The following is a 20496-nucleotide window of genomic DNA, read 5'->3' as shown; positions in this document are numbered from 1 at the left end:
CATAGGATGTCCTGTGTGTAGAACTGTTAATTTCCAAATGTAATTTAAACACTTTAAATGCGTTACATTGCAAAATATAGCCCACTATATATGTATGCAATTGTCCCTCACCTACATATGTATGTATGTTTGTATATAGAGAGGGGGGAGATAGAAGGCTGCACAGAAACATTTAGTAACAAAGTGAAGTCCATCTGCGCTCACATCGTATTTACACTTGTCTTTGTTCCTACATCCTTAGAAGGCAGCAGCCGGGCTGGGCTGCTGCGCTGCTCTGCGCACAGTTACGGTAATGGTGCTGATGAGGGCGCGGAGGAGTTGCGTGATGCTCCTGTTGTGTCCCGCTGCCATTTCATCCGCGGATCATCGCGGAAATATCAACTGTCAAATTAACCATCGGCTCGTGTGATCCGTCGGTTTGAACAATCAACCGGCGGAGTTTGATCGTTGTACGTTGAGGGGGAGACAAGAGAGCTTCTTAATATGATCTAAGCTATTGTCCTGTTGTTTCTGTAATTCAAGCCCTGCTATTCTGGAGGATCATTTTTAGAAGACATAATCATCGACATGGGGTTTGTTTTTCACAGGTACTGACCTCTTAACTTTAAGGTGGGTTACTATTACTGATTTTTTTTTTATTAGATTCTTTTCCTGGATGGTAATCATTGATGTAAATAATACTCATACTGGCATTGAGATAACTGGGTTGGGCCTCTACAATTTCTACGACAGTAGCAAATTGTTTTTATTCTAAGCATCACTGTGGGTAGCACTGTATTCTCCCCTCTCAGTCCCATTCAGCTGATCTCTCATGACTAAGCTAACCTCCAGGCCTCATTTTGTGTTGTTGCTATATAGCAACTAGCCTGCTATCCACATGGGGGCTGACTACACCAGTGTTTATTGAGTTGAAGAGGGAGAATGAGCCTCACCCCCCACCCACCTTTTAAATTAGATCACCCAACTGTAAATCACATGGGCAATGGTGAAATGGTTCGAGCCAATTACTTTCCCCTCGTGGCGGCAGCCATAATCCAAGAATAATCCATGTGGTTGATACAGGCTGGATTAAATGCCCATTTTGTCATCTAAATCTCTTCAATCGAATGTTTAGGGTGTTGAATTTAAGCTGTTGTTTTTAATGTCTTCTTCTTACTTGGAGGGATTATTATTGAGAAAAACTACAGCATGCATGGGTCCAGACCAGACAATGTTAACATGCACGTATTAAATGCTTTTTTTCGGGGCCACAGATTATCTATTGGTGAAACATGGAGACGATATGGCTCTATCAGTTTCGTCTGATTGTCATCGGAGACTCCACAGTTGGCAAGTCTTGTCTTATCCGGAGGTTCACCGAGGGCCGCTTCGCCCAGGTGTCAGACCCCACGGTGGGGGTGGACTTCTTCTCTCGCCTGGTGGAGGTCGAGCCGGGCAAAAGAATCAAACTGCAGATCTGGGACACTGCGGGGCAGGAAAGGTTCAGGTAATGTCAGCACCAATTGACCCCCCCCCCCCCTGATCCTAAAGTATCCTCGCACCCTCCCACCACGTCCGATCCGGTTGGATGTCCCAGATGAAGATGTATTCGTTCAAATCTCACGGGACCCATCCAAGAAATCCCATTGAAGCATCCCTAACCCTGTGGATTCTTCCAACAGGAGCATTTACTGTGTTTGTCTGGCTCATTCCGCTCAACTACCACCACAGTTGTGGCGTATTGTTACACTATTCAATAAGATCACTATGGGCATTGTAGTTTATCTTGAGTCAAGTGCTTTTCTCTCCTGCTGTATATTATATACAATATACTATAGCTGGGAATATATCTGTATATTATTAACTAGAGAACCTAATCGTTCCAGACAGATGCACCATTGAATGTACGCTGCCTGGCTGATTAAAGAACTGAGTTTGCCCTTTTTTTTCCTTAAAAACATTAGGAAATATTTATGACCCGTGTTTTTACTCTCTACGCCCTGATGGAGAACAAATAATCTTTGGCCAATATTTAAGAGGACCTTTGTTGTAATCTGTTACAACAATCTTTCCCTAATCTTGGCCTAACACTAGCCATGGTCGAACAATAAGGCTGTTAATACACTTCATTGTGGTTATTCACAGCATTCCCATGGTAATCTTTGTGTGGCTCTCAGCAGCAAGCACATCGATTGCTAACAAAGTCATCAATCTGTTTTTATTTTGTATTTTTAAAGGATTGCAAACATACTTCAATTATAAAAACAAAAATGTCCAGTAAAATCCTTAAAACAGCCGAGCACTGTGATTTTGTCAAAAATGACTCGAACAGCAGTAAATGTTGCATTAGTTCTCTCATCCATGTTCAGCATTAATACCAAAGTGAGCTGAACAATTCATCCATCGTTCTTTCCAGGTCCATCACCAGAGCTTACTACCGTAACTCCGTGGGGGGGCTCCTACTCTTCGACATCACAAACCGCCGCTCCTTCCAAAACGTCCACAACTGGCTGGAAGAGGCCCAGAGCCACGTGCAGCCTCACAACATTGTCTTCCTGCTGGTCGGTCACAAGTGCGACCTGGAGGACCAGCGTCAGGTGAGCCAGCAGGAGGCCGAGAAGCTGGCCGGGGCCTACGGGATGCGCTACGTGGAGACATCGGCGCGGGAATCCGTCAACGTAGAGAAGGTGTGGACGAGATTTTACTGTTTCTAATCACAAAATCAGCTGTGCTCTTCTCATTAAGCTTCATCGAAGAAACGGTGTGGCCTTCGAGGCTTTGTGAGCTTCCTCGGCCGGGGGTTAGTTCGCGGCCCTTCGTGATCTGCTTTTGATTTTGCTCCTCTTTCTAAAGGCGTTTGTGGATCTGACGAGGGACATCTTTGAGCTGGTGCGGAGCGGCGATATTAAGATCCAGGACGGCTGGGAGGGCGTCAAGAGCGGATTTGTTCCTAACATCGTCCATTCCTCCGAGGAAGTCACCAAGGGCGCCCGCCAGTGCTTCTGTTGATTCACCTCGCTGCAGGCCGTGGTGGCGGGTCGAGGCGAGGGGGGAGGTGTGGAGGAGGGGGGGGGGGAGGGGGAAGGGGGGAAAGTACTTCAGTGGACTCCAATCTGTGTCAAGACTTGGTGGCACCATGGCCGGTTTTCTCTGGAACTCGTGATATTTGCCCAGCTCAATTTACTTCTATATATAGGACATTGTTTATCTTTCGGTGCCTGTTAATGGCTCTTTGTTGATGTTCCTAGTAGGAGTAGAAGCACAAGAAGCATTCTGGTCTTCTCACTCTTCTGTTTGCATGTGTGCGTGTGTGTTTGTGTGTGTGTGTGTGTGTGTGTGTGTGTGTGTGTGTGACTGCCTGTAACAATCCTCCTGTCTCTGCAGCTCTCCACACATCTGCTTTACTGCACTTTCCTTTCCTGATGTGCACAGTTACACGCCAGTGGATAGTGATTTGGTCGGTGCACTCCTCTTAAAGACTGATAGTCGGTGAAATGTGTGAACTTCAAATGTGAATCAGAGATGCAAGGAGTGAACCTTCCCTCTTCCTTTACATGCATAATATATACATTGCAACCGTGTACAGACTATTTAACCCGGTGAGAAACGAGACAGATAGAGATGCTGCACCACACATCCGAGTGGGTTAATACTCAAACAGAGCAGATGATAATGCAAGTAAACTCAAATTGAACCAAAGTCTGAGGCCCTGCTGCAGTTTTTGTTTGTTTGTCTGACTGCGACCTGCCAACGAATGCTTGAGAAGGAGTTTGCACTGTGAGGATGTTTGATCTGCCGAAGATAATCGATACTGTAGCCGAGAGCCATCATAGTTTAATAATAGCAAGGAGATTTATCAATATACCCACGTTCATGTTTATGTCTCTTTGTTGGAGTAGTGATGAGATGAGAATCCTGTAAGCCTTTTGTTTGGAGTGCCCATTGTGTTCAATTTTAAGTCACCGGAGACCATTTTTATATTATTTGAATTTTCAAATGACTGTTTTTATTGCACAACGGTATTTTCTCAATCAAGTAGATTTCATACCATATTTAATGTTATAAATTGAGTTTTCGTTGGTGCTGTCTGCAGCCCTGTGCCTCCATCAACAACTGCTATCAGATGTATCCCTTTATCTTTTTAGTGAACACTTTAGGGCTCTATTGGAAAGTGATTTTGTTGGTTGGTTTGAGTGTACATTAACATTTAACATGAAAATGGCACCTTCAGGTCATACATTTCTCCTCATACATTTGCCTGCAATCCATTTATAGATTCATATCCACATTTAATCATTGCATGCATCCATTTGAACCCGTATTCTCCAAGGAAAGAAAATATTCTTGATATAATGTAAATACCCATTTCACTTAATTCCTGGAATCTCATCAGAGCAGCAATAATAAAGATTTATGTATGTAACCCTGAAGGGCAGTCGGCGTCTCCATTTCGAGAGCCTTTTGAAGGAGCAAAGCATACACGCATTTAACTTCCTTTTCATAAACTGTGTTTTTCCTGTGTACATCAATGACTAAACCGTTAGATGGCAGCAAACACATTGGTGTCACTTTAAGAAACCTGTAAAAATGTATTTTAAACCTAACCGTGAAAAATTGAGTTTTTAATGTTGTTGTGACTCTGGGATATAGCTCAAATGTAATCAATAATAAATGCCTTGAGAAATTAATAAAGAATTGCCTCGTTTCTTTCACTGAACTGGACATTGTGAAACAGTAGTGGGTCTTGGGCACAATATTAAGGGTCGTGTAATGCTGCGTAAGGCCGCTAGAGGGCGGCCGTAATGCGTGAACAAGACATTTCATGTTTTGTGTTATTAACCGTTAAAATGAATAATTCTTTACATACGGAGTGAAATCTTAGAATTAAAAGGTAATATTCACTCACATACGGGGGGCGTGTGAATTTAGAGGCAAATGTGCCTTCGTTGATGAATTTTATGATTACATCATTTTGTTGAGTTTTTGTTGCACAAACGAGGTGTGGTTCAGTGTAAACTATTGCGATGATGGTTCTTAGTGCTGAGAACGGAGTGTTTTGCAAATCGGGCTGAGAAAACTGTAATAGACAACTTATTTATCATTGTGGCCTATTTAAAAACTACTGAAACTGAGTGGAAACATGGAGCAGTGATTAATACTGTGTCAGAAATGATCTTTTATCTTGTTGCTGCAGGACCTGATTTCAATTTAAAAAAAAGGGTAGAGTCCTTTTGTACATAGTTTACATTATGAGTCATCACAGGTGACTCATGGAGAAAGAATGGAAGACACACTGACAAGGTGTCCGCCTTTAGCACGAATCACTGTTTTATTAAAAAAAGAAAACAATGAAAATACATTTTTTTTACGACAGCAATATGTACAGTATATAAAACAAAGAAATGCAATGCCGTCAATGAGATGGCATTGAGGGGAGGCAATAGAATAGATTTATGAAAGGCACAAGGGCTGAGTATGAAGAGCTCCGCGTGAATTACAACACAGCCACAAAATATCTCCATGACGTCGCAGGCAGACTTCATCATTCCTGCTATTTAATTGTGGAGAATTCAGCAAGACGGCTTTACCAACCCAAGTGTTCATCGGGAGAAAGATGCTTCTTCCGGGGCCAGTTCACTGATTGACACCCTCTAGAAACACAAGCTCAACCAAAATCCCCCCCCTCTCCTCCTACTTTAGGGCCGATATTAATTTACTGGATGAAGAATTAAAAAAGAAAAACTCTGAACTTTAGTGTTATCTTTCGGTATTTACAGAAATTCTTCAATATAAATTCATTTCATTGGGGAAATGGGCAAAATTTGTATCTTTTGGATTGCAGTAGCATTAGGTGTCAAATAAAATGACATCCAATGTAATTTATAATATACATTTCTTAATTTTAAAGTCATGTGTTAATTTTACAGCGTTATACAAATAAAGACATTTCTAAGCAAATGCTGTACATTTGACAATAAAGCGCTTAAATGAAAAAAACTATAAACAAGTTATTTTGACTCAAAACGGTTGGGGTTAAAACGTGTTCTTTCATATTTTACAATTTAGAGACCAACTCTTAGAGGTCATTTTTTGTTTTGAAAAACTCCATTGGTCATTTGGTCAGAAAGAATTATTTCATTTGATGCAAGACATAAGCAACAAAGAAAAATGAAAAAAACAAGGACAAGCATACTAAAAACTGTACATGTAACAATTAAAAATGAATACATTAGGCTCTAAAAACAGATATGTTTATGAAATAAAACAAACAAACAAACAATACCTAAACCATTTCAATAATAGCAGTTGTATCAGAAAATAAAGTAGTAAAAACTAATTACAGTTGAAAACAATAAAAGTGAACAGGTTTCAAATGAAACTAAACAAGAACCATACCGAGTCTTTTCAAAGCAACGTAAAAACCAGAAGGTGATATGGATGATGAAATACACCCTGTGTTCAGATGCGTCGGAGGTGGACACATTGTAAATGCTCGTGAGATACAACGTAATGTTAATAGTGTGTGGATTTCAAATCTCATCAACTGCAAAAAATGAATATGAAACCGACAGTGTAAGAATAAACTGCAATTATAAAACTAACCACATGGATTTCTGAAAAGTTCATGAATATTTTTTGTTATGGAGAAAATCTGGATCAAAACCAAAACCTATGATCCTGCTTTGTCGTTTTTACTTTTACATCTGGGCTTTTGGCCTTTTAAAATGGGGGAAAAGTAGTTCATTTCTGCTAAAGTCATTTTGGTTTAAATTAGAACAAAAAGGCCACAAAATACCTGCAAACATTTCAACACGTCTATGAGCAAGAATACAAATTCAATAATTTAAGATAAGCAAGTTATTTCATCATATTTTAAAAAGGGCGGTGTGCAGACCGCCTGTAGGGCTGTCCTCTGGGAGCTCAGGGGCCATTTGTACTTCACACACTGAACCGATCGCTGCCAATGACGCCAACGTCGTTTTTTTTGTGCTGCCGACCCGACCGCAGAGGCCCCCACGACGTCGGCATTGTGAACCGGCAGCCTCAGCGTTGCCCTTGGTTACCCACCAACCAACGGGAACCGATAAACCAGGCAGGTCAAGCGCTGAAGGCCGGGGCTTCGGCTCACTGAAGTCTAGCTTTAGGGATGGAGTACTAACTGATGGACACAGTAGTCTCGGCCCGGTGGCTCCAAAACGCAGGCGCCAATAACGGAGACAAAGCATAAAAGAAAGTAGTTGAAGTCTAACATTCTCCCAGCGAACAGAAAGCAGAACTACGGTGACTCGTAGTACTCGTCTGTTAGTTCGGTCCTTTCTGGTGTTAGAGGCTGGTTTTTATCTCCCACAGGACTACGGCTAAGTACAGGTGGACAGAAACATTGGGCCGGAGAGTATTTCTCTCGCAGTCTCTAAACGTCAAGTTAATCAGCCTCCGAAGCAGAGGTAAGATGTATGTGTGTGTGTGTGTGTGTGTGTGTTTGCCGCCTCTCCTCCCTTTGTGAACCCAGGGGCCGTCTTTCAAGCCTCCTACATTGCAGCATTTGGCTTCCATTTCAACTAAGTTGCCAAAATGATTGTAGACGCTCTGGCGACACTCCCCAGGTCGGCGTCCGGAGGCCTCATGCGCTGCCGCCTGCTTCCGTGTCACTGTCGTCAGGGGCGCCGGTGTAAATGGGGCTCTTTTTCTGCATGGCGGACTCGTATTTGCGGAGGGAGGACCTCTTGGTCGCTTCGCTGCTGTTCTGAATACCATAGCAGAAGTAGATGATGAAACCTGGAGGAAAGCAGAGAGGCAACGTGAAGTTACAAAATGCTCAGGTGAACGCATTGGCAGCACAAGGGGAGAAGGCGGCTGGTGGCGCTCGAACGTACCGATGAGCATCCACACGGCGAAGCGGCACCACGTTCCCCAGTCCAGCTGCATCATGAGGTAGATGTTGACAAAGACGCTGAACAGGGGCAACCAGGGAAGCAGAGGGACCTGGAGGAAGTTGCAAAAACTCAGCACAGCCATCTTTAAATGTGAGCAGCAGCGTGGCCACAGGAAACGGTTTCTACCTTGAAGGTGAGCGCCTCTTTGCTCTCAGGCTGCCTGCAGATGATGACGAGGCAGACGACACAGAGCAGGGCCAGCAGGACGCACGGCACCACGGCGGCCGGCTGGCCGGCCAGCAGCTCCTGTAGGCAGTTGGCGAGGATGATGCACAGCACCGTGATGAGAAGCGCTGCAGGGACGCGAGGAGGCAAAGTTACTCATGAGAGATTAGTCACGTCCACCATAAAAAAAAAAGTTTAAAAAAGGATAAATGAAACAAATGAGCCCGCTTTGCATTCCTTCCCAGAAACACTTACAAATGATGGCGGTGGTGGCGTAGACGATGTTCCCCGAGGTTTGCGTGGGGATCTTTCCACTCGGACAGAAGAGCAGCTTGACGGTGAAGGCCTCGCGGAGCGGCCTCTCCTCGTCCCTCTCGTCCCCGCTGTCGTCTCCACTCACCGCCACCTTCTCGCCCTCCACCAGCTCCACCAGCTTCTCCGTCTGGCTGGACGAACTCAGGGTGCCCGGCTGGTACCTGCGGAGGGACAGGAGTGTGGCACAGTGAGGGAAAATCCAGCTGCAAATATTGTCTGCGTACCAACAGGCGCTTTTGTTATGATGCCATCCTTATTCTGAAGCAAAAAACACCTTTCAAGCCATTTTTAGATTATTCTATCTGTAAGCTTCTGCCACACCCAGAGGATGTTTAACACATGATTACATCTGAGAATGTGCTTGCAAGGAGTAGCGGGTGCTTACCTGAGGATGAGGACACAGATGGCCACCAAAGAGTACGCCAGCAGAGTTCCAATGGACATGAGGTCAACCAGTGCCGCTAGGTCAAACAGGAAGGCCATCAGAGCTGTAACGAGAAACTGAGGTCTTAGGGCATTTCTACAGTTGGACATCAATGTAAAGTCAGAAAGAGGAACAAAGAAATAACATCACATGTCTTTTGCAGCTTCCTTTAGGGTCCACTGAACAGGGGACGGGGGACAGAGCCGTCACCCCGGCCAACTACAAACGACAGGACAGGACGGACAGGCAAAGACCACCCAGCTTACCTGCAACAACGCCGGACGCGATGGTAGCCAGGAGAGGAGTCTTGGTACGAGCGTTCATCCTGGACAGAACACGGAACAGCAGCCCGTCCTCCGCCATGGCGTAGATAACTCGGGGCATGGGGAACATGGAGCCGAGGAGACTGAGAGAAGACAGACGGTCAGTATTTCACAGACGCACTGCGAGAGCACGGCGCAACCCCCGCCCCTCCTTCCCCTCACCTGGTGGACAGCGCGCACAGAGAGCCCACGGCCACGATGTACCGGGCTGGAGCCCAGCCGACGTAGCTGAAGGCCTCGGGCAGAGGACTCTGGGTGTTCAGCTGGTAGTACGGCATCATGAGGGTGAGCGCGGCGGACACGCCGAAGTATGCGAAGAAACAGATGAAGAGCGAGGCGACGATGCCGATGGGAATGGAGCGCATGGGGTTCTTCGCCTCTTCGCCTGGCAACAACCAAACAAAAACAAAAAAAAAGAAGAATTAGTTCATGGGGAGAGCTCACGCGAGACGAGTAGGGCCGACAGACAGTGGCGACGCTGTTTGTAGAGCAGGTAAATCCTCCTCCAACACGTGTAGGGAAATGTTACTTAACACAACCTCTTGAATGCAGGAAACAGGTGTGGGAGCTTCACCAGGTGGAGAAAATCCCGGGTGTTCTTATGCAATACTAATTGAAATCTCCATTATCAGAAACCATTGCAACATTTAATGCGCATACCAAACTGTCTTTTTACAGTTGATACAGCTATTTCAGTGCATTTACAATGTAAAACCACTCACTTGTGGTGGCGATGCAGTCAAAGCCTACAAAGGCGTAGAAGCAGGTGGCAGCACCGGACAGGACTCCATTCAAGCCGAACGGAGCGAAGCCGCCCACGCCAAACTTCTCCACTCTGGGTGACGAAAGACACTCGGCGTTCAGACACGGGCGAGACGGGGGGAGAAGTACGAGTTCATTCGCCGGCAGCCATCAAATACTCACAGTGCCGGCGTGGTGCTGTTGGTGTCGTTTATGAACTGGTGGTAGTCTTCCTCGGTCAGTTTCCAGTTGTGTGTGTCCCCCTTGACAAAGCCGGAGATGATTACGAAACCCAGAACCACCAGGTTGATGCCGGTGAAGATCTTATTCACCAGCGCTGACTCGTTCACGCCGAAGGCCAGAAGTCCTGAGGACAGGAGGAGATGAAGATGAACAAGGCGTCCTGCTACGTGGGTGGATGTGTTTGCAGCTCGTAGCCTCCAACAAACCGCTAGTCAGCGACACCAAATTGACAAATTCTCCCTTTCTCACCCGGCTGCTGGCATTCCACAAGTATAAGTGTGAAAACTGTTCTGGCCGTTATGCAACGCTTTAGTACCATGTTAACATGAAGAGAAATATTCATTTCTTAATTCTGCGGTCAAATAATATTCTCATATTGATTCAGGGACTGTGAGGTGGCGAAGCAGAACTCACCAGTGAGCAGCAGGACCAGGATGAGGGCGAACAGGTCGGGGTACTTGGCCAGCACATTGCCCGGTACGTTCATCGTCATGGAGGCCTTGAAGAAATTGGAGATCTTTTGCTCCACCAAGCTGTCGAACGTTGAGCTCCAAGCCCTGGCAACACTGGCCGTGCCTTTTAAAAGAAAAGATGGACAGCTTTTCAGACCAGCGGTGTAGTGGCTGAAAAAGGAAATGCACACATAAAGCGCCGGGGGCAGTTCCACCCTGAGCTCAAGAAAAGGCTCACCTATCACATAGGAGAGGATGAGGTTCCACCCGGTGATGAAGGCCCAGATCTCTCCGACCGTCACGTAGCTGTAAAGGTACGCGGAGCCCGTTTTGGGGACACGGGCGCCGAATTCCGCGTAGCAGAGGCCCGCCAACATGGAGGACAGAGCGGCGATGAGGAAGCAGAGGACTATAGCCGGTCCGGCCTTTTCTCGGGCGACCTCGCCCGCGAGGACGTACACGCCGGCGCCGAGCGTGGAGCCCACGCCCAGAGCGATGAGGTCCAGAGTGGACAGGCAGCGGGCGAATCGGGTCTCCTCATTGGAGCAGTCTAATGCCCGGCGGCGCAGCAGGATTTTGCCGAAGTTGGCCAGCTGGGCGGCCATATTTGCTGTGAGGTGTGTGTGTGTGTGTGTGTGTGTGTGTGTGTGTGTGTGTGGGCACTGAAGCAGGCTGTGTTTTAAATCCTTGAGAGTGTGTGTGCGTCTGCTATCCACACAGCTCAGACCGAATGCGTGCGACTGATCCGGGAGTTGTACGTTGGGCAGGTAACTCAAGTACTTGTTGATTATTGATCCCTGAGTGAAGGTAGACTTGAGCTACAGTCACTCAGAACACAAAGTGGCGGGTCGCTGGTTACAGTAATTTGCGGCAGCCGATTAGGACCTGTGAGAAAACACAAGAAAGCAGCAGCTCAGAACAGGGCAGTACTCAGTAAGAACCAAAGCTTACAGTTCACACAGATCTCGGGGGGGGGGGGGGGGGGAGATGGATTAGTTTTCTTTCCAGGAAGAATTTGCAAACTAAAAATCCCAAATGCTCATGGTCTCATGGTCCCGCCAATCGACAATCGATTTTTTTTGAACTCTTAGTTGTGAAGTTGATCTGTGTGATATCACACACGCTGGGCTCGAATGAGTTACATTTCACCACATGAAATAAATACCAGTTATGCAACTACCTGGAATTCACGCCGCCATCGCTTAACCGCACAGTTGCACAACATGATTCAAGGTAAAGCAGAACAAGATCTCACAAGACAAAAGAAAACCCGATGCCAAGGCCTCTGAAAAGTACACAGTGCACACCCATCTAAAAACACACAAACACCTAACTACACCGTACTATGTTTTTTTTTTCCAACAGATGAAGCCTGGGAACGCCGGAGGCTGTGAGGAGATGATATCGTCAAATTCTGCAAGCTAACATCAACAAGGGAGAGGAAGACAGCGTGAGCCAGGAGCTCGATAAGATGAACCAGCTGCACTGCAAGAAGGTACAGATTAAATTGACACTCATTGGGAAATTCTCGGGGCTAACCCAACTCACACCCAACTTAGAGCTAAAAAATGTAGCCATTAACCTAAAAAAACTGCACGCACTCACTAAATCAATCAATCATCCTGTCCCTCTACTTCCTGCAGGTTCAGAGCACTCGGGTTTGGCTTTGTGAAAAACACCTGATCCCCACAGCCGCCTTGAACAGGTGGCGCCGATTAGGGGCAAAGTGTTTGAGTTTGTTTTGTGTTCGACGCATTCAGAAATGTGGAAATGAATTTACAGTTAACTCTAAAGCTGCATTGTTTATAAAGAGGCACTCGGGGGGGGGGACCATTGCCCCTGGGGCAACGCTTCAAAAACAACTAAAAAACAGCTGATAAAACCCCATCCTCAAGGACGCCAGCACCACGGTTTACGTCAGACGCAGTAGTAGCAGCATGTTCAGTTCATTACCAAAACACACAATACGTACACGCTAGAAGAGTTCAATACAGGCCAAGGACTCGGCACTAGTGACCAGCACAGATGCAATGTTTTTTTCTGTTGGTTCTGATGAGGCGGTTCAACCTCGATGAGTGCAGGATGTTCGACTGCGGTGAAAGTTACGCGCCACCACGGGCCTACATCTGGCAGGTTTATTATGCATCGTAGCATAACGTGAGCTGTGGAGAGTAAGCAGGTTACACCCGTAGGTTCACTCGCCATCAAGGAAACACCTAGATTAGAGAAAGCAGCTGCTCCCGCACAGTGACTCATTGAGAATAAACACTAAATGTAAACAGTGTGCAAAACCAACACATCACATTCACGCACAATGTGTCTGTGTTAATCAAATGCTGACATTTCTGCAACCATGAGGTTGGTTTCCGATTGGCCTTTTGAAAGAGGGCCTTCATTTTTTACTTTTGACACAAAAACACTGAACTGCTACAATAAGAAGCAGCAGTAAAATAATCTTGTGGCTAAAAGGAGCGTTTCCATTTTGAACAACAACATCGCTCATTGGATTACACAAGCACGACGCCGTGTTGTTGTTTGTCGAAGGTGCCAGGTGTTTTGGTATTGCAATGAGAGGAGCAGCAACACGCTATAATGAAGTGAGGAGGTTTGTTTCTTCTCCAGATAATCCTCTTAAGAGCCTGTGGCAGTATTAGCCGCAGTGCTGGGTCAAGTAAAAGGACCATTATCCCAGAAACCTGTTGGAACAGGAGCAGTGCGGTCCCAGGTCGTTGGCCTTTTAGTTTCTTCCGTTTCAAAAAAGTATATATTTTTAATTAAATTAAATTCTATTTGTAGGTTTGCAGGACAAATAAAATGAGTGTTCAATGTTGTCCTCCAATTAGAAAACTAGAATATATTTTTTAATATGCTTTGTGTGTGTGTAGTGTGTGTGTACACAACCAATTGATTCATGATTAAAGGACGTAAGCAAAGCATAAAACTGAAGTCAGTATTCAAGTCATATTTTGTCTTAAGAATCTGAATAGTAGAATAACTTATATTAGTCACCAATATTGTCAGATAAAAGTAATGAAGTTAAAAGTGCTTCATTCCCTCTGAGAAGTAGTGCAGTGGAAGGTTACACTACTAATACAAATACTCAAGTTAGAACAAGTACGTCAACAGCACACTCAAGAACAAAAGTTCATTAAATTGGTTAGAAAAGAGCACATTTTGCTCTCAAAGTGCCCCAGAAGGACACGTTTAACAACTTTCTCCCCAACAGTCTCACAAACTCCAGTAGGAAACCCTGCAACTCAACAGAAATCAACGAGCTGTAAGGATGCCAGCAGGTAACACACCATTCCTGTGTGAGGTGTTGCACACACACACACACACACACACACACACACACACACACACACACACACACACACACACACACACACACACACACACACACACACACACACACACACACACACACACACACACACACACACACACACACACACACACACACAAAACGTTCAAACCGGCGAACAGTAAATCGGCCTCGCTCACACAGCCTCGTGAAAACCACAAGGAAAAGATTAGCGAGTAGTTGACGTGAAAGCGGCGTTGGGCGGCGCAGAGGGGCCCGAGCGCCGCTTTAATGGGACCCCCCACAGCGCGCCGCTGACACAAAATCTTACTGCGAGAGCAGATTACGAAGACATTTCCCGACAAACTGTATTCATGAGGTTATCATTTTTATACTTTAAAAAATGTTTCCATAGATTATTAGACAGAGTTTTTTGGGGCTTTGGTAGTTTCAGATAAGCCTTTTTGTCTGGCTTTGCAAAAAAGGTGTGGAGGTTTGCGGGTTGGGACCCCTGAGGAGATCAGTCAGCCGGGCACAGAGGTTTAGTAAAAAATGTTTACTGACACAACATCGAACCTCTCAGATCTCGGTCCCTGGTGTATGTGTGTGTGTGTATGTGTGTGTATATATAAAATGCTCCTGGAATGTCACACCAGGACGAGTGGGAGAATATCCACCAGGTACCAGTTTCCCATCATCTTCACAGGGCTGGATGTTTATTGTTGGCTGCTCTGTGTGTCGATTGTATTTCATTGTTTGACAGCATTTTTCCTTTTTCTCAACACTTAACTGTAGCAGACAGGATATTCTCTTTTGAAATTGTAGAACTAGGGGAGCTTTGATAAATAGGTTATGTTGTTTTTTGCCATTGTACTGAAACATTGTGAGAGCTTTAATACTTTGAAAAAGAACGGGCCAAATTTAGACCACAAATGATCTATGGCCAATAGATCTTTTTTTCCTTCTTCCTTTTTAAAACACCCTAACATGCAGTGTAACCCAAACTGAACTCACTACCACCTGAAAGTCCCGTCATTTGATATTGGCGTCACGTTCTGCCTGAAGTAGCAACTTTTTGGCGGATTTTTAACTGGACACACAACCAAAATAGACAGGCCCTCTTTGACCCACACACTTAATTAGCGTGAAAGGGCATTTAGCTCTAACCTCTGACCCAGGGGACGCTACCACCCTCTCACTGCTCCAGACAGCCGGCCCGGTCTTCTTTTCTGGGTTACGGTTTCACTTGGTCTCTTTGCTGCCGGTCCACTACAGTGACGGACAGGGCTGATGCGTCCGTCCACCTCCTCGGCACGCAACCCAAGATATCGGGTATCTCAGCATTAATAGCGCCGGCTTTGACGCTCCTCCGCCACACACCATTTATGGACAAAATGCGATGTAGGGGTTCGGCCGGGGCAATTTAGCCATTGTGATGGCCCATCTATAAAAAATGGTTAATGGTTACTCATATCAGTTGTTGTAGTAGTAGTAGTAGTTGTATAGTATTTCCAAGTCTAGTAATTTCAGGCCTCACCCTTTCTAAGCAGGGCCTTGCTAAGACTTGCATGTGCCAACGCCTCATTGAATGGCTGCATAGAGTCAGAGACCTGTTCTCAGGGGTGTCATGGACAATAAAACAATGGTTTTCCAGGCGTTTGAACTTATCAACAGTATTTATTTTAAGCCAGAATTGTATTTGTACCAGGTTCTCTGCAGGTTCACATTAAGGCTGTGTGTAAACTAAAATGCGGGTGGACGGACGGACCACTGAGACTGAACTGAACGACCCTTGAAGTCACCTGGCAGAAGAGCTCTCCTGCCAAAAACTGCTCTGCGGGACATAATGTGATTAACAAAGGACATGCTCCCTTTCCCATGCTGAGCAGTGTCAAAACCATTAACACGAAAAGCCCCAACGAGATAAGTCATCTACACATTAGAAGAATAACCTAGCAGCTGAATATCAAAGAATGTCAAAATCCATCTACTAAATTACGCAGGTCTGACGTATGCAAAAAAAAAAAAAAAACAGGACAGCAGCACCTTGGAACTTTTTGTTCCCAGCATTTAATTATTCTCCGACTAGTTAAAAACCAGCTGATTCCATGAGGTAGTTTGCTCAAGCGGAGGTAACAACTTCAGTGTAGCAGGTCTCCTCCAACATAACAAACATTGTGAAATAGACCCACATTTAGTGCTGAATATTTGTGTTTTTGCCTAGATGATAATGGTCAACAAAGCGCCGAAGTTACAGTGCAATAAAACAGCCCCTAGATGTGTTATATACAAGTAAGTAAGTATCTCTCAGTTTAAAAACAATGCAAATTCTTTGAGCTTGGATTGCTGCTTCTAAAGAAATAGAGAATTCCATCAAGGTAAAAGTGTTTGTGTCGGGACAGCAACTCTCTCCATTTCTTCCCATGTGTACCCAAGGTGGTAAACTAGAAACAATGTTTTGCTACATTCCTCAGGGCACACCAACAGAACCAATCTGACTTCTTGAAAAATACAAATGCACTGGGAGACCCGGGCTTGTTACCTGTCAATAACCCATGAAATAACAATAACAATTTGTCAATAATAGATAAATGCCCTGTGATAGGCAATGACAAAAACGACCATAACAACCTTTCTTTAGCGTGGAATTGGATTAAACTGGAAATGTAAAATAAGCCTAGATCAAAACAAAAAGGGACGTGCCATGTGGCTTTTGGTTAGACCAAAACGCCCCCGCTCCCACCAAACCAGGCCGATCTCGGTCGGCATTACATTACGCACACCAACTCTCTGGTCGTTGCGTCTGCTACTACCGTAACATCACTACATAATAATGAATGGAGTGGATTTAAATTGGCTGATGCAACACAAGCATGGTCAAACAAGCACCACGAACAATACGCTAGTGAACTTTACCCGGAAGGACGACTCACTGTGATGACACGCGCAATGTTTTCTTATAATAATAGCAACTATGAAAGCGTAATTAGCTAATACAAAAACTGACCTTTATTTTTTACGCCGAGTGTCAAGTATACTGGGCGACGATCAGCTGTCCATCTGTCAGGGAAACGGAGCCGCTAGCTACGTGGCTCCGCTCGGTTCTCGCGTGGTAAGAATGTTGCCTTTGAAGGTTTCGGAAACCTCGTAATGGCAAAACGTACACAGAGAACTCGTGCATTTGGAGTTTGTTCTGGTTCGAGACTAAAGCGGATGCGGATGGCAGACCATCAACAGTGACTAGTCGGTGTCCTACCGGCATATTGAGTTATATCTTTAAACGGGAGCTGTTTTGGTTACGGTTAATTCAGTGAATTGCTATAAATTTTACGTTTTTTCGGTGACTTTTAACGCAGCATTGCGTTCATCTCATGCCTTGGTAAAACGACCTGCTGGCTGGTATGCTAACCGTCTATGACTAACGCCGCTAGGACCAAAACATCGAATGAAACCCCCGAATGATGATACGGAAACGTGTCGAGACGTTTGTTTAATTTATATTTATAAAAGTGTTATCGTTTTCCCACCAAAAGGACACATCAAATGTGAATTTTCTAACGTTACTCTATTGTGGTTTCCTGTGCGCGCGTCAGACTGCCGGCTGAATCCGCGCTCATATAACGTTACTTAACAAATTAAAAAAAATGCCACCTTACTAAAAGTATAGTGTACGTTAACGGTACATTATGTGAAAATGTGCGTTGAATGCTGGGCTTGTAAGTCACGTTACGTCCTTTGTAAACATAGGCGCTCCGATACAACTGCTGACACGAGGGAGGATTGCATCAGAACACTAATAAGTCGACAATACGCGACACCGTGTCATCACACGACCAGCTGGAGGCCGAAAATTAAAAAAAAAAGTCAAATTTTATGAATGAAACACGATATAGGGTTTTACCTGAATGTCTTCTGGGTGATAGTGGTGAAAGGGGCAGGCTGTTAGCGTGGTGGCTGATGAAGTGTCCCGCTCTTAAACGCGTGGGTGTGTGTGTGTGTGTTAGTCCCGCCGGGTGAGGAGGGGGCGGGGTAATAAACAAACTGACGCAACCCGCGGGTGGAGTTTCCTCTTCAATGGAAATACCGACGTAAGAATATTAACGTCCCTGTACAGATTTACGCTGCTCTGGTATTGGTCTACATCGATATCTATAGAGGCGTGAACGACAAAGCAAAGATGAATAAGTGTAAACAATGTTTGAGATACAGAAAACGTGAGACAGAGTTGTGAAACGTGAGAGTGCGTGCGCGCTTGCGTATACGTAGTAGGAATGCCCTTATATGGAGTCCTGTCCCTCCCCCTCCAAGAGGTGCGTTCATCCGCTTTGTTCCAGAGATTAAAAGAAAAGGAGGGGAAACAAACATATTTCTTTAATGTTCATTTGCCCTTAGTGACCTGGGAACGATGAAGGGTCAGGGCTGCTGTCAGACCACAAACTTTACACATTGTTTTCTCGTGTCTCTCACTGACTGAATCATTCACAAATCATCATTCAAACTTTCCTCTTAAAATGCGTATGATGACATGCTGCGTGACATCATGCATGTAGGGGAGGGGGCACATTCTTCGAAAACATTCTTCAGTCTTAAATTACACAACAAAAATGTTCCTTCATTCATTTTAATCAAAACAAACGTGAACCTAGGGAGGGTAATATATTTTAGAAGTATTGTTTGTCATATTTGTTGAAATTTAGATCCTGACAACAATCTACAAATAAAATTCTCTGGCAAAAACATGATTAATAATTCCATTAAGTCTGCTTGAATGATAACTGCGCACGCTGCTAGCTTGACACATAACTGCAAGTACTCAATTGTTGCGTAAGTTCAATATAATATATAATATATATATATATGTAATATATATGTATGACAACAATTTTGGCAAGGTCTGATGTGTCAGGCTGTCGTGTTGATGACTTGACAACTTTCTCGCTAAGTTTTGATACTTTTGGAGCTTTTGCTGATTTCATTAGGAAAGAGTTGGCCTGCCTGCGCTGCTTTTGTTTGTTTATATATATGTATATATATATACTGTATATATATATATGTGTATATATATGATCTAGTTTACTTTGGCATGTTTTCTCTAACGTTGCCTATCTAAGCTTTAAAACAATCTAAATCATTGTTGTGGATTTCCTCTCTATTTGAAGACTCCTTGTTGTTTTTAATGCATCCGATGACGGTGTTATCATCTGCAAACTTTGTGTCAGTGGGTGTTCAGAGTGAACAGGAAGGGCTGAACACACAACCATGGGGGGCTCCGTTGTTCAACAATAGCAAAATGGTTTTGATGCATTCTTTTTAACTTCTTCTCTAAATAACTTTACTGTTTTCAACATCATCATTTCCCACACTGTCTGACAGTCTATTCTGTAACAGACTGGCTAGTTTAAACTTTTCATTAATGCTATATGACATTAACACTACCATGTCTATGGATAGCGATAGTGGATAATGTATGATAATGACTCTTAACTTGCTGGAAACGTTGAACTCTGGAACATCTAACCCAGTGGTGCCAAACCTCCGGGCCACGGACTAGTTCTGGTTTGTGGGCCATTTGGTACATTTTTCTTCCCTTTTTCCCACCTCCCGTCGTATTTATCCACCACACCTTCAAGACCTGTCCGCGAAATAATGTCAAAAATGAAAATTCCTGTGAGGCAAAAAAGGTGGGGGACCGCTTATTTAGGTAACATATCCCTGCAGAGTTCATGGTCATTGACAGAGGTCATACATTTAAACATTTATACTGATAGACGTGTATGGTTATAAAAGGATGCAGGTCTCCTTGCGCTTACATAGCGTAATGCAACAGACGTCTTAGTTAGAGTTAGAAACCTTTCATTATTTGGTTCTGAAGTGTTGAATATTCCATTTGCAATACATCAAACTACCACACATCACTTGAACCATAGTAAAAATGGTCTTTGGGGCCAGTCTAAACCTGAAACCCCACAGCAGCCCTCTTTCCTCTGTGAAGGAACACGTGTTTTGGACTGCTGTTCTCAGATTCATTTTGCTTATGTCATGTTTGCTTACTATGGGGACTTAATATCAGAAAGTAGTCAGCAGTGCGAAGTATCTAACAGTGTGTAGTAATAAGATAAAAGAAAAAAGGAAACTAAGTTTCTGTATTGACCTTTGGAATCTGTGAATAAATTACATCAACACAAGTACACAAAGCTTTTGAACTTCTGTCTTGCTTTTACCGTTCAATTCTTTATTGTTTCGGGGCCTGGGAATGGCTTGCTTTTTTTTGGTCCATGCATTAGGACAAACCTGTTAACTTAAAAGAAAAAAATGATGATTGCATTTTCTCCCTCCCTAGGGAAACTATGTCCGATGGTACACTAGTAGCCACTCGTCTCCCCTTTTGTACTTGCCCAGTCACATTGCTTTGGATGCTCTTTTGATTTACTTCCACTTTATCAAGCTAATCCAACTGGGTGTCTCTGCAAACACAACAGGCATCATGGCTGCAAACCGGGCTCCAGTGTTAGAACCGCTAACTAAACATCCCCTAATCTCTGCCTTGGCCTACTGTGCCCGTCCTGTCTGCCCACTTTCATTACTCAGGACAAGGCCAGTACTTCAAAGCTCACTA

General features: G+C 44.5%; 2 protein-coding genes across 4 annotated transcripts; one reads left to right on the top strand and one right to left on the bottom strand.

The window, feature by feature from the left end:
* Positions 1-274: 274 nt before the first annotated feature.
* Positions 275-3031, top strand: LOC119215940 (ras-related protein Rab-39B-like). 2 transcript variants are annotated; one of them, XM_037468505.2, is made up of 4 exons: positions 275-587; positions 1254-1486; positions 2396-2666; positions 2833-3031. In XM_037468505.2, exons 2-4 carry the CDS (start codon positions 1272-1274, stop codon positions 2986-2988), a joined length of 642 nt encoding a protein of 213 aa, XP_037324402.1. In that variant the 5' UTR covers positions 275-587; positions 1254-1271; the 3' UTR covers positions 2989-3031. The 2 variants fall into 2 exon arrangements, with proteins under 2 accessions (XP_037324402.1, XP_037324401.1); XM_037468504.2 differs by having other exon boundaries at positions 276-609; positions 2833-3030.
* A 2252-nt stretch (positions 3032-5283) lies between these two features.
* Positions 5284-17911, bottom strand: slc7a3a (solute carrier family 7 member 3a). 2 transcript variants are annotated; one of them, XM_037467298.2, is made up of 12 exons: positions 17782-17911; positions 10815-11461; positions 10539-10700; positions 10065-10248; positions 9863-9975; positions 9303-9525; positions 9084-9223; positions 8779-8881; positions 8334-8554; positions 8040-8206; positions 7854-7962; positions 5284-7755 (listed from the first exon to the last, which is right to left on the bottom strand). In XM_037467298.2, the coding sequence occupies exons 2-12, from the start codon at positions 11179-11181 to the stop codon at positions 7601-7603; spliced, it is 1944 nt and encodes a 647-aa protein (XP_037323195.1). In that variant the 5' UTR covers positions 11182-11461; positions 17782-17911; the 3' UTR covers positions 5284-7600. The 2 variants fall into 2 exon arrangements, with proteins under 2 accessions (XP_037323195.1, XP_037323196.1); XM_037467299.2 differs by lacking the exon at positions 17782-17911 and adding an exon at positions 16888-17038.
* Positions 17912-20496: the final 2585 nt, after the last annotated feature.

This window comes from Pungitius pungitius, chromosome 16 (assembly GCF_949316345.1).
Source record: "Pungitius pungitius chromosome 16, fPunPun2.1, whole genome shotgun sequence".
Lineage (NCBI taxonomy): Eukaryota > Metazoa > Chordata > Actinopteri > Perciformes > Gasterosteidae > Pungitius > Pungitius pungitius.
The sequence above is the reverse complement of the archived record's forward strand: the minus strand, read 5'-3'. Positions and strand labels throughout refer to the sequence as shown.